The sequence below is a fragment of the Eleutherodactylus coqui genome, chromosome 8 (assembly GCF_035609145.1).
Source record: "Eleutherodactylus coqui strain aEleCoq1 chromosome 8, aEleCoq1.hap1, whole genome shotgun sequence".
Taxonomy (NCBI): domain Eukaryota; kingdom Metazoa; phylum Chordata; class Amphibia; order Anura; family Eleutherodactylidae; genus Eleutherodactylus; species Eleutherodactylus coqui.
Window position 1 is genome coordinate 111515704 of NC_089844.1, and position 14938 is coordinate 111530641.

Below are 14938 nucleotides of genomic sequence, written 5' to 3' on the forward strand. Positions count from 1 at the left end.
GTTTACTGATTTTATTTACACTCCTTAACATTTAAATTGCAGCACCAAGAAGGACGAGCAGAAAGGTTACACAAATAGAAGAAGAAGAAGCTGTTGCTAAGATATGTAGATGTCACATTTTCAAGCACCTAGCTCCAATGTGTTGCATGTGAGGGGCTTCAATGGTATAAAAGCCAAATCAAAAGCACATTTTTTTATCAGCCACATGAAACCTCAAAAATCTGAAAAAAAGTCTTATGATACGATTGTGTGATGCTTCCCGTTTGTTGACGTGCCAGTTATTGCCACTTGTTGCAAACCAAGAGGGAAGAATCCTTGAACGGAGAGACCTTGGTTTATCATTCCAGAAGAATGCTACAAGCGGAGGCCGAGATGTCATCACTGTTCAACGTTGCATGTCCCAGGAGTTGGGAGAACAACCCGAATGATAGCAAGAGGTGCACAGAGGCGAATCTCTGCACATACGGATCGTCAGATTAGAAAAGTGGATCATAGTGATCTATTCTGTACAGCGAGTGAACTTGACGTCCGATCCCAAGCTTTGGGCATCAAATAGTGTGTACAAAAACCATGAGAAGGCGCTTACACAACATTGGGCTATGTTCAGCAATAGGTGTTCCATTGACCTCACACCACCGCTCTCAAGGGCTATCATGGTGCAGAGCAAGAAGGCAATGGAGGCTGGATTGGATGTGTATTCCTTCAGCAATGAGTCCCGCTTTTGCTCGGATGCAATGATAGCCGGAGACAGGTCTGGAAGCTACATGGGCAATGCTATGAAAAGGAACATCACACTGGTTCTACTCATGGGATTATGGTATGGGGTGGCATAATATATGGTGGCCAGACCCCCCTAGCGCTCATTCCAGACACACAAATAGCGCAACATTACATATATTTGGTTATGCGACCAGTAGTGCTGCCATTTTTAATATTTTGTTTTCATTTTTTTATATCATTTGCATATCATTAACATGTCTATTGATACTGTGATTTCCAACATTCCATGACTTTTTCCTTCTTTGCGTGGCCAATTCAATGTTATGGGGTGTAAATAAAAGCTCTTTATTATATAATGAAGAGTTACGCAACTTCAACTTTTTAACATACTTTGTGTTTCAATTTCTCATAGTTTAAAGATCTCTGCTTCCGTCAGTGAATGAAAACAGCAATGAACAAACCTATCCTGCCTCGGGGCTACTACAAATTTTTTAAACTATATTGTGGGGTCACAATTAAGATTAGGGATGTAGCAGTCACATCAAGCCTATATTTAATGAGTCCAACATGACATAAAAACAGCAGGAGGTCCCTGAGCCAGAATTGAGAGACATTTTGCAAGAGCTGCTCTTGCCCTTGCAGACCTGGCATGTTCATGCATGGCATGGTTGATCAATCATTTGAAGTGGCCTGCAGCAGGTATTGCTGACCCATGGATATTCAAAAATAGATTGCTCTTATGACACAATACCTTTAATCGCATATTGATTCAATTTGTAAGTGGCCATTTGACTTGGTTGCACGGCTACTTCCTCCAATAGGTCTAGTACTGCACCAACTGAGTATGTGATCGATTGGAGGAAGTGGCCACATCGTTAGATAAGCGGCCATGCTCAGGTTGATCCTTGGCTTCAACGTTTACATACAGCCACAACCAGCCATGGGGGCAACATTTTTTACATTTAACCAAAGTAGCAAGTGAATTTACAAGGACGTTCATGGCCAGTCCTAAGGAGGTTAGCCAGTTTTAAAGTATATTTAATTAAAATCAAAACCAATATTTATGCCTCTAAGAAGATTGCAGTCCTGAAGATGCATGGTTCCATGGTTAAAGGGACTCAAAAAGGACCTTTAGTCCTGTGAAAGCTGAATGTATTGGCACAGCATATTGCGCGCACCATACGCAGAGAATATAACCTGTTGATTTCAATGGGTTTGTTCATAAAAGCGTATTTTGCGCACGCATATCTTTCACGCAAAAAAAATATGCTGCAAACTCTATTTTCCTACAGAGGAAAAAAGCACATATTGAACTAATTACACTTACTGGCTGGCCATTTCAATAAATGGAAACATGGTTGCGTGTTATTTCATGTGTAAATACGCACGATTTGCGCGTGCAAAAAGTACAGTTAGAGCACACTTATGTGCAAATACGCAATGCCCATTGTACAAATGTGCAGGTAAATGAGCTTTCACCTGTGTGACACAGGCCTAAGTACATTTATTGCAAGACACTTTCTACAGTCTATGTCAAAAAAATTCAAGCACCTAGGAGTTGTCATTTCCATGATCTAGAGGCTTAGTTACAGCAAATGCGGGCAGATATGCCGCAGGATACCATACAGAAACTGTATATGCTTCCATGCCGAGCCATATCACATCTAGTATCCAAGCTAGAGGCGGTACAACAGGGTACTAGAGCCTCCTTGCCTGCCTGTATGACATCTTGTATCCAAGCTAGAGGCGGTACAACAGAGTACTAGAGCCTCCATGCCTGCCCGTATCATATCTTGTATCCAAGCTAGAGGCGGTACAACAGGGTACTAGAGCCTCCATGCCTGCCTGTATCACATCTTATATCCAAGCTAAAGGCGGTACAAAAAGTACAAAGCCTCCATGCCCGCTCGTATCACATTTTGTACCCAAGCTAGAGACGGTACAACAATCACACAAAGTTTCATTTGATTCTGACAACTCTTTCTAGGTTCTTTGATTTCTTTTAATGATGAGTATAGTTTCAAAATTTCATGAAGTCAGATAATCCCTTAAAAATATAAATAAGTAATCTCGGACGACCCTTTAAAAGAGATTATCCCAAGAACAAAAGTTATTCTCATTCAAAAAGTATAGGAGGTAACTTTCTGATTGGTGGAGGTTTGATCACCTTGTGTGAATGGAGTATCAGCTGAGCATACGCACTGCTGCTTCATTCATCTTTATGGGACTTCCAAAAGAGAAGCCAAGTACAGGGCTCCGTTGTCACTGGCGATCTCATACAAATAAATGGTGCAGCAGCATGCAAGCTTGACTACCGCTCCATTGACAAAAGGGGGACCTGGGAATCCCATTCTTGTGATTAGCCCACTTCCCAGAGGTCGGGTGTGACTTGGGAATAACTTTCAATCTTGGGATAACCTCTTTAAAATGTAAGTGTGCTTTCTGAAAACTTTTTTGAGAAGTCTTAGGAACACGTCAAAAGTTTTGATCTTAGGAGTCCAGTTGCCGAGACCCCTATCAAAATCACAAGAACATTCAAGTCTATAGCCCAGTTTCCAGCTAGCGAGCTGCAAAAATGCTCGGATAAGTGTTTCACCACGTTAGTTCTAGCAATTGGTGGATGGGGTGATAGCAGCCAGATTCCCAGTGCCCAAAAATGTTGACATGCTAAAAGTTTTTATAAAATGCAGTTACACCTTAAATATCTTCCATTATCCTTCCCAATGCTTCTATATTAATCAATAGGATTCAACAATAATTAACACTTGAGATTTCATCTGTGTAAGGGTAAGACATTCATCACACAGCCATAAAATGACTTGAGTTTTACATATTACATTTAGCCTGGAAAGGTCATTTTCAGCTGCTAATGCCACAAAATAAAATAAGAATACTTACGGTAATGTTCTTGTTCTTTTTTTAATGCAGCAAGGAGACAAAATGAAAAGTTGGAACAGTGAAGGTAATCTATTTAAAAGGAGGGTGAAGTACTCGGTCTTTTTGTTTGTTTAACAAATAATGTCTTCAATCTTCCCATTTAATGGGCATATTACGCTACAACGAGTCACAAGGTGAAAATGAAAAATTAAAGCCAAATTGCTGACTTTAGTTGTACAAGGTCTTATTTATATCAGTTTCCAATTATGAAGAAGAAAAAGCAGCTCCTGGACTTGTAGCCATTAATTATTGAGACCACTATCTCGCTATTACCATTTTTCAAGATAAGAAAACACTGCACCACAATGTAATTAATTGAACAGCAAGGAACACAATTTATTTACAACTCAAGATCTTTTAACCATGTGTTAACATTTCTGACAGAGCCGACCTTGGCCTACACGTCCAGTTCTCCCCATTCATCAAGAGTTGGGCTCTTTTCCATGGTTTTCCTTTCTATATAGCACTGGTTCCATCTCAGTTTCCAACTTCTATAAACTTTTTTGGTCTCTGTTTTATATGGTTGGTATCCCTGTTAGTCTTTTTAGCTGGATAAAAAAGTATCAACCTCAGTGCTTTTCTACCAAGCTAAAAAGACTGGATGGGAAGGTTGAGGGAGATCTAGATTCTGATGCGACTGGGTTTCGAATATCAATGGAATCGATTAGAAATGCACTTTATTTAAAATCAGTAGGTAATGTATGCAAAACCCTTCACCAGCTGGATTAGTGGCTGCTCTGCAGATATTGCAGACTCCTCAGAGTCCTAACACATGTGAGAAAATGGCCATGGTGGCCAATGGTTTCACACAGTGGTTGGGAGGCCATTAATCCAGTTGTCTGATGAAGGGATTACATACTGTGAAACATGTTAGGAAAAAAAAATAAATAAAAGACATGCTGCGGCCAGGATATCTGTGCCGGCCTCTGCCGGCTTTGCTGTGACAGATTGGCCGTCCCGCGTGGACGAGATTTTTGACAAATCTCGTCCACATGGCTGGCCAATCACAGGATTAGCAACCACAGGCGGATTTGCAGCAGTGAAATTCCGAACGGAATTTCCACAGCAAATCCGCCCTGTATGAACCCAGCCTTAGAAATGGAGAATGGGACAGATGGCATTTCAAAATATATGCAAAATATTTTAAGCTCACCCCATACAATAGCTGCTTATTTATTTTTATTTAGTCAGATGAAGGATCTTTCATTCGTTAGATTTGTTTTTTAAAGAATGTTCCCAGAAATAGCGTTCATCCTTTGCGTTACGTCACTGAACATGTACGGACTGTTTGCACAACTGGATAATGGACAATAAGGACTACAATGTGTATAAGTGTGTCAGCAAATCCAGATACCTATTCCAAGACTGTCCACCAATCATCCTACTACTGTTTAATGTGCCACCTTTATGCAGAAGCAGATGGGATCCCTGTGGCTCCGTACTATGAAGAAGTAGGCACTTTGTGTGTCGCCAAATAGTTGCCTTTTACGACATTGTGATATGTAATGCTTCTAAAGACAGAATACATTACCTCTCCCAGAACACAATATCCATGGAACAAAGCAGTTTTTTTTAATGATAGATTCCCTATGATTTCAACAGAAAACACCTCTGTCTGATTTTATAAGAACTCAAAAGCATGTGAAGGTACAGTATATCCACATACATGGCTTTGCAGAATGCATCTTGCATCCTCTTCTTCCTTAGTTGTTCCTCAGGGAAATGCTGGAATAAATCAACACCTGGGTGTTCTAATTCCCTCTGATAAAGGGACATGTCCCTACAGTCTGACATTGCAAAGACTAGACTCAGTACTAGACTCTGCAAAGACACACCCTATTGACAATGAGATTATTAACAGTAACTGCATTACTAAACTTTTTAATAGCCAAGTACGCAATTTTTCTAACCTCTATAGCAATCCAAAAACAAAATAAAAATTCCAGCATTTTAAAAAGAAAAGTTTTTATGCATTCAATTATATTTTCATTCATTAGAAGCAGATCTAGAATTTCTTTTTCAATGATCTACAGGTTTACATTTTTCTTATTAAAAACATCTTTGTGGGCATCTATATTGGAGAAATACACATTTCCTTTTGTACAGACACTGATTGACAGTGATGTATTATAGATTAGTCCCCTGTACAGCAAATGATGGTCTACAGCACCTTCCCCAGAGACCAACAAATGACAGAGGAGATGCATGTAGAGCCACATCCGTGTATAAAGTATTCTTATCCTGAAGTACCTAGGCCTCCCACAGAAGAGAGATCTCATTAAAGTGTACTTGCGCTTTCACCTGTGGAGCGCTTCTGCTTAGTCGCCCTTTTCCTCACCTTCCAGCAGCCGAAGACAGCCCAACCTAGTGTTACATAAGCGCTATACGGGGCAGTCTTCAGCTGCCAGAAAAAGCTGGAGAAGGCCGATGAAGCAGGAGCGCGCTGCAGGTGAAAATACAGGTACTCTTTAATTAAAACTCCAAACGATAATGAGATGGCTCTGCTTATCCTATACCAACCTATACAGCAAAGTCAATTAATGAACTACAGAAACCGGAAGAGTCAGCCTATTGCTTACCAGGCTTACTGTTTAATCTTTTGTGGCTAAAAAAAATGCCAACAATTTGTAAAAATATGTTTATAGTAAAAACCCAAATTAATTATTTCATTTTCTGATCATACATTTCCGTTAAGTGCCAACTTAGAAAGTGAAATGAATTATAGAACAGGAAAAGACCACCACCACTATACTGTCACCATTCCAAAAATTGGAAAAATTTCAAAAAACGGCTCTTCATAGTGAATTGTAGCACTAAGCAGTTCTCTTTTGCAGCATTATTATATAATGTATTCAGCCATATATGTAAAACCAGCATTTAACTTACTGTCATTTTGCCCCTCTTTCTTCAGCATTTGCACCGCACCAACATATTTCTTCAGCTGAACTTTCAAAACCTCGTTTTCTCTGTCCAAACATAAATAAGAAGACAATGCATCACCCAGTCATAGTAGAGGGTTTATTTAAGACACCGTTAAGGCAAACATTTCAGAAAGAAGTGACAGATGATTGTATTGTTTAAAGTGCACCAATTATCTCCGCACAAGGAGGAAGCCACTTATAGACACCGGCCACCACTCATAACAACAAAGCCTATAAATCACCAAGTGTCTCGGAATACATTCTTCTATTCAAGGAGTTGATAAGCTGCAGTTTCGTGATTAAGCTTTAGGAGATGGAGGTTCCTTCTACAACAGCAACGAGACAGCTGCTACATTTTTAAGTGGAATATGTGATTTGCTTATACATATTAAGGCAAAGCTAGAAGTATTTACAATACACAGTCAGTGGGAAGTGATCAGCTTCTAGTTTTAACGCTCCAATTTAACCGATGTGATTGGTCTTTGGAAAATCCCCTTAACATAACCCATGGGTTATCTATGTTAAGGGGGTTTTCCAGGCATTTACTACTGATGACCTATCCTCAAAATAGATCAATAGTTGATTGGCGGGAATCCACCTTTCAAGATCCCCGCCAATCAACTGATCTTCCAGCCCCCTGTCAGTATAGCGGAGCCAGATGTCGGGATCAGAGCAGGAAGTGTTAAAGAAGGACTTTTGTTCCTACTGACTCAGACATCGGGCTCCGCAGTACTGACAGCAGGCTGGAAGATCAGTTGATCTTCCGATCAGGATCCCCACTCATCAACTCCTGAGGATAGGTCATCAATCGTAAATGCTTGGAAAACCCCTCTAAACATGAGAGTCTTAAACTGTTGTATGTGTACCCTAGGAGTTACATGGCACAGATCTAAGGTATAAGTATGGACTAATACTTCTGTCAAAGACACCTTTTTCTGTTTAACTCTTGTAGTTTGCCTTGGCTACATGGGTACTGTTGCATACTGGCTTTCTTATAACCAGCCTTGCAAGCTAGCGCTATGTTGGGTGCAGCGTACAGCCTGTCTCCATTAACAGGTCCCACAGTTCCAACTTGCCCTGTTATGCTGGCACTCTTGCAGACTGGGTTTTCCATGTTATAATGTTACGGAACTGTAATACTGTGTGTGACAGTAAACTGCTCCTAAAGCATACCCACCTTTCAAATGATTTTTCAGAATAACCTGCATTGTGTGTACATGAGGAATAACACTATTTATGGTCAACATATGCACTTGTATATATGGCATTTTTTCACCAGTTTTCCCCTTTCTAGGCTTCATCTCTAATTTTCAGTCTTCCCTTAGTCTTCCGTATAGAATTAAAAACACAACTTATTTTTCCCTTTTAAAGCTTAAAGGGCCTATTTCAGGCACAACTAACTTTTCACTGGATTTCTAGTGGTTGAAGCAACCAAAACAGCAATCTCTCTACCTGCTGACCAACTGCAGAAAATAACTAATCCTTTCCATCTAGCCTGACAACTAATAACAAAGATGGTTGCTGAACTGCAGTTCTGCCGAAATATCAGGAACAAATAGCAACTTTTCTAAAAGATTAGCCATCTTAAAAGGGTTTTTTCCCATGACTACTTCACAGGCCCTCTGTTCATCCTGGTTGCTGCTGATCAGGAGCTCCGGCTGCTGCTGCCAATAGGCATAGCAGTCACCTTCTATAACCAGTGATTGGCTGCAGCAGTCACATGTCCTGGTCAGCAGCAACCAGGAAGCAAAAGAGTGGTTGTGAATCAATTTTTAAAGGGCTGTACCAGAATCAGACATTACCCCCCATCCATGGGAGAGGGGATATCTTGCTGATCAGTGCTAGTCTCACTGCTGAGCTGCTCACCAATCCCAAGAATGGGGGGTCCCATTTCCCCAGTCCTCCACATGGCGGGCTCATTACACCACCTGCAGAGAAGAGAAGTCTAAATGGAGCCATGGCTGCGCAACGTCCCATTCATTTTCAGTACAACTGCTGGAGATACCAAAGAGCCAAGTGCTCAGGTATTTCAGTTAGTCCTAGTGAAATGAATGGAGCGTCTATTGCACATGCTCAGCAAGATTTCCATTCATTTTAATGTCACTACGGCAGGAGAAGTGACCCTGCAGTGACAGTCAGTGGGGTATATGGGAACCCCGTTCTTGAGTGAGGAAGGGGGGTCCGATGAGCAAGTTATCTATTTCCTATCCTGTGTACAGGGAATAATTTGCAATTCTTGTATATCCCCTATAAGTCATGGGATACCCCATTTAAGTTTTGACTCTGAAGCCTTCTACAAGTGAGTAATATGCTTCAGGTTTCCAAGAAAAGCTGGAAATTTTTTTAGAAAAGGTTTATCCTGAAATATGGCGTATTACTTCTATCATATAGATGTAGTTGAATTTTTGGAGTCACCGGCAAAAAGGCACATGATTCTAAGGCTAAGTTCACACAACATGCGATGTCTCCGTGGGAGCGAGGCGTTCTTATATCAAAACTGCCTCGCATCACTTCGGGGGAAGTACCGATTCTGAGGATCGCGGAGTGTCCCCCATTGTTTTCAATGGGGAGACCTTGCATCGCACTTAAGTGCATCTATCACGCGGTGTGATGCTGCCGTCGGCCTCATTGAAAACAGGAGGTGCGATCCAAAAATATGCCAAAAAAAATAAAAAATGCCCATGTGCATGACACTATTCAAAAGAACAGGGGTCATATTCGTGCGAGATATGTGCATCTCGCAATTCACAAATCTTGCACGATTTTTTCAGTCTTGTGAAAACGGCCCAAGGACAAAAATGTGAATCATTTTTGGAGTTATAAATTCTCTTTTTCGCATTGTCTTGCTTGGGCATTTTCCTTTCTTTGGTTCAGTGCAGGTTGCCCATTAATAAGAAACAGAAGGGTAGCGGTGTATCTTCTAAAATTCATTTTGATGAGACATTTTTGCTTATAAAGCAAACCCAGTTTTGATTATTTCTCTCACCCCAATTAAGGTTCTCCTAAGGGTGTACCGCTCTTATCTATACGTGGATATAGATTTTCCACTGCAGTTACCTGTGTGGGCCAGAGGTACTCGCCATTCGTCTTCAGGCATCACTTGCCGTATGCGCTGCCTGCAGAGCTATGGGGGCTTTTACTGACTTACTTTCCTTTTTATAAAATGTGGTTTATTTTGATTTTTCTAGCTCCTCTCTGTATTTCCCTTGAGCTCATCTTTGTATTTATATAAGCGGATGAGAAGCACTGGGGTAGCCACAGTGTAATAAGGCAGGAACCTACCAATACTGCTGGCACAAACTAATTAGCTTCAGCCTGTACGGAATCATCAATCTATTGTGTAATTTTATTCTGTGCAACCACAAGGCTGATGAAAATCACAAAACAGCAAAAGGTCACTTTCTGTTATTATTTTACAAACAATATCTGGATCTGCTGTTCATGCCAACTCGGCACTTGACAATCAATGTTCCTCGGGTGAAGCTAGAAAGAAAGCTGTTTTACTGAAAGTTTATTGAAATAATGTTTTTTATTTCTCCCACTGCAGCTGAACATCTTAAAGTCACTGTGACACCGGCGGACGGATTTCCATTATAAAGCTTTCAGTTACTATAAGTACTGAACCAGCTGATCCCTGAACAGCCTCCATCTGGAAGATCCTCTCTGTATCTTCATAAATTATCAAAGCTGAGACCCATTTCATACAGGTCTACTAACTAAAAGTGAAAACCTGAAGAATTGGTGAAAAAATATTGCATTAGTTGTTTTCGACTGAATTAAAGGGCTGGTCTGAGATTATATATATATATAATTTTTTTTTAAAATTGGCACAGGCGGAGAACAGATCACTGTACAAAATAAAGAAGAAATTACTAATCACTTATTAACCCTTTCCAATCCACTGTCTGACCTCTGAAGACATTATGATTTAAGGCTGTACAGCTCCAATATTGGAAGATGTCCATCGGGGTTCTCTTATTGTATATTGCCAGCCTCTCTGCTGTCGGAGCCTATCCAACCTATCACCTCATGCAGTACTGGCTTTAGCCAGCAGATAGTGCTGTTGTATAACAGAAGAAAAAGAGTAAGCCCCCTAGGAAAACCAGGATACAAATTGGATTGGAAAGGGTTGAAGGGGCTGTTTGGAAACAGCATAAAATGACTTGTCAGTGTAGCCTGTGCAAACTCATCCTAGGATTGGAAACTTCATGTGCATACTGGAGGGGGGACCTAATGAAACAATGCTCAAAACAGTGTAGGTTTTCGTTAAACCCATGCCTACAGCCCTGTCCCCTTCTTCCTCTGACCTGCCTATAAATTCACCTGCCCTATGATGGGTTTTCAAAGGCTACAATGACAGCAGCCATTTGATGCCATTCCTTAACAGCCCCTTTAAAACGTCCCCCAGCTCCAGCAGCATTGCTCAGGCTCCCACCACTGAGGTCCAAGAAGCTTCTATAGTGATGACATCAAGCGATGACCTTAAAGTGAAGGCTACAGACAATCACTGGCCTTAGCAATCAAGTGCCATTCTTGCACATGACTGCTGAGGCCAATGAATGGCTGCCACGTCCACAGTAATGATGGAAGGCACATGACCGTTGTAGGAGTCTCAAGAACTGCAGCAGCCGTAGTAGAGCAGCAGGAAATTTCAAGCGGCCCTCAGGTCCTGGACAAAGATGGCCAAATCGCTTCTCTGACTACCTGATGCACACTGTGCATCAGGCAGTCAGAGAAGTGGTGCGGCCATTTTTGTTTGTCCAGAACTCGAGGGTTGCTTTAACCCTTTCCAATCCACTGTCAGACGGCATCCTACATTCTGATTGAAGCTTGTATAGCTCCAATGTCAGAAGACGTCCGACAGGGTATTCTTACCGTCTATTTCCAGCCACTCTGCTGTCGGAGCCTCTCTGGCACACACACACTGGCTTTAGCCAGCAGATGGTACCACTGCATAACAGCAAAAAGAGAAAGCCTTTTAGGAAACCCTGAATCCAAAATTCAATTAGAAAGGGTTAAAAGCTGAGTAAAGGTTTTTCAGTCAACCCCTAAAAGATATGCAAATATTGTATGTGTAGATGGATAAATAGCATACACATGTTATAGCAATAGAAGATGTAACAATTCTTGGACTGAATCACTCTATGACATTCATGTGCTTTTAAGCCCTGGGAGATGTCTTTTGCTATAAATGGTTCCCAGTGACATCAATACTGTCAATCTTGCAGACATGAACACCTGTTACATCGCTACTGAAAAACAAAAGCTTGGAGAATTGTTGTCTTGCAATAAATGTCATCTCAGACGGTATCACTTAGCTGTTCTAACCAGATAGATGCCTCAAAAAAAAAAGTCCACCGTCTTGTTAGATCTTTAGACTTTTGTTAAAGAAACAGGAAAGGATTGACAAGACGAAAAAAAAACCATGTTTTAAGACTAAATTCCCCGAGCAATCTGCCTCTCAACTTTTAAGTACTAATGTGCAAGATATAAAACGCATAGTACCACAATTAAAAACCTGTGATCCTGGCAATCTTGTGACTAGGGGAGAGAAAAAAGTACAAGTTTTCTTTAAGAAGTGTGAACTTTTGGGTATAAAGAATCAAAATAATCCCAGCCTCTTCTTGAAGTATGAGATTTGAAAAATATATCAATACAGATCATTAAGGGGTTGGTTAGAAAGTGACATTATTCTCTAGACCTTGAGAAAGGGTAATCAATAAACGACCTGCAGATTCTAAATACAAAAGGTAGCTGGGACAATCAATGGTATAACTAAAGGCACACAGGCTCTGTTGGAGCCTTTGGCTTTCTGCTTTGCAGAATTGTGAAATTTTTCTAGCTCTGAATTCTTACAAGAATTTCATACAGAGAGGTCATTACACAGCAATCTAGAAATGGCTACAAAACAAAAATTATTTTTTCTTTTAGGGAAAACATCAAAAAACCAAGTAAATAGCAGCATATTCAGTAAGAAAAAAAAAAATCACATAATCAATTCTAGCCTTTTAACTAAATACAACAGACTCATCGTATAATTGACCAAACTGTTTCCCATAGGGTATGAAATGCGCCATGTTACGTTAAAACTTTAACGCCTCATGTAGGGTAGTTTCACATCTGTGCTCAGGGTTTCTCTTTCCTGCTCCATTTGGGGAGCAGAAAAGGGGAATCCCTGAGGCTGAATGACTCCGTCTCAGGACAGAACCAAACAGACCCCACTGAGTATAATGGGGTCCATTCGGTTTCTATTCAGTTGCCCTGCTTTTGAAAGAAAGAAAAAGCACTGCATGCGGCATTTTGAGACTTCTCTATGATGGAGCCTCAGACTGGAGGTTCCAACGCAGATGTGAGACAGGCCATATACAGTCATGTTATGGCTCTGTATATCCTCCGAGTTATAGCATGACATAATACCCAACACACAGAAGCCTTTAGGACCCTACAGTACCTCTGTATGACTCCAATTTCATACGTGACAGATCCACATGCCATGTGCTATAACGGCTAAGGCTAGGAATGAATAGCTTCATAGGCTGCAACATTCTATAGATTTAATACAACTACTTCTCTACCTCTTGTTGCCTTTGTCAATTATTAGTCATTAGAAATTCACACAAAATCTGCACTTCTTTCAAAAGAAATTTGCATGGAAATATAGAAGAACTTTAAAAAAAAAAAATTATACAAAAATAACTGAAGTCTAAACCATCTGACGGTCATACTAGAAGCCATGTAGACAACTAATATTAGTATGCAACACTTTCTTTAAAAAAAAAAAACTGCAAAAAGATGAAGGCACCAGGTAGGTTAAGTAATAGAACATATCCTCAATAAGGTCAAATAGAGGCTAGTGATACATGCCCAACTCCAAAAGTGCTGGACCATTGGAACCCATAATTCTATCAGACTGTAGTTCCACCACAGGATTCTTTGGTATTCTAGATGGGCAGTCTGACCCATCTAATTAAAAAAAACTTGCCCGGCTGTATTGTATACTTGCTACCCACTAGAGCAAGGTTTCCCCAACAGGTCATGTTTTCAGGATTTCCTCAGTGTTGCACAGGTGATTCATTATTGTTGGTGCCTCAGACATAGCCACAGGTGTTCTTACTATAGGATATCCTGAAAACATGACCTGTTGGGGGTCCCTGAGGACTGGAGTTGGGGACCCCTGCACTAGAGTACATCTCAACCAGCCCATTCTAACCTGTCATTTTTGTACAAATTGCACAAGTAGTCCAGGTCGATAAAAAGTTGGACAAATATGGCTCAGTAAAAAAATGCCAATGAGCTCTGATACTGCCAATACATTTTAGCGGTTAGCCAAATAATAGCCATCTCATCCGACACCCATACACACATGTAAATTCATGGAAGCATGCATGTGTATGTATATTTTGAATGTAGGGAGGGGAGAAGGCTACACCATGACACCTCTAGCAGCAACGTATCTCACAATGATAAAAGAATTGAGCAGGTGAAAACCACATTGGGGTAGAGTTAGGAGACCACCACACACACATTAGATGATCAGTGGGTTCCACCAATATAGTTCTGATGTGTATGACCACCGTAACTATGAAATGAAGTCTGTTTTACACTGGCCCTTAGAGGGGTTATCCCACTTTAAAAAATTGCACAGATGACCATTCCTTAAAATAATAAAAGCAGCAATACTCACCTCTTTTCTGCCCCAGGTAAGCAGCACAACAGCTCTTGTGGCTTTCCCAGTCTGTGTTTACAGTGGAAGTCAGGTGACTGCTGCAACCAATCAGAAGCCATAATATCACCATCTGTCCTACTAGTATCAGCGCTCACATTCTGGGCGCCATGATGTCAGACGTTCGGGACGGTGATACTTTTATTACTTTAAGGCAGGGCCAGCTGTTCAACTTTGTTTGTTTGTTTTTTAAAGTAGGGCCACCCCTTTAAAAATATACTCATTTTACCAAGGAAAGCTGCAGCATGCCAGGAATTATACTTGCATTCTGATAAATGGCAGTCCATGTAATATAAAAACAGCTCAAGTCAGCTAGAATAAGGCAACCTCTTTAAGAATTGATTTTGAGCCATGTGTTAAAACAGGAACCCTTTGCAGTTCAACCATAAGAATGGCTGGTCAACCAACTTCAGGCTGTTCCTGATATCATAAAAGAACTGCACATGCCATCGAAACATTGCACTGTGCAATTGTATGCAATCACAATAATTCAATCAGGATCAGAACTTTGCAGCATAATAGAGTCTACACCGAGGGCCACTGGGTACACATAATATATTGTACCTATAGGAAGGTTTTCTATTCTTCATCATACAGGATCAGAACAGGCTGCTAGAACACACTTCAATGGCTTTAC

At 40.7% G+C, this 14938-nt stretch overlaps 1 protein-coding gene across 1 annotated transcript in view; it reads right to left on the reverse strand.

The window, feature by feature from the left end:
* SNX29 (sorting nexin 29) overlaps positions 1-14938 on the reverse strand; it is a 433715-nt gene that overhangs the window by 334093 nt on the left and 84684 nt on the right. Inside the window, exon 14 of the mRNA XM_066576210.1 lies at positions 6544-6623. Coding sequence (XP_066432307.1) covers positions 6544-6623 — 80 coding nt within the window. The remainder of the gene's footprint in view (positions 1-6543; positions 6624-14938) is intronic.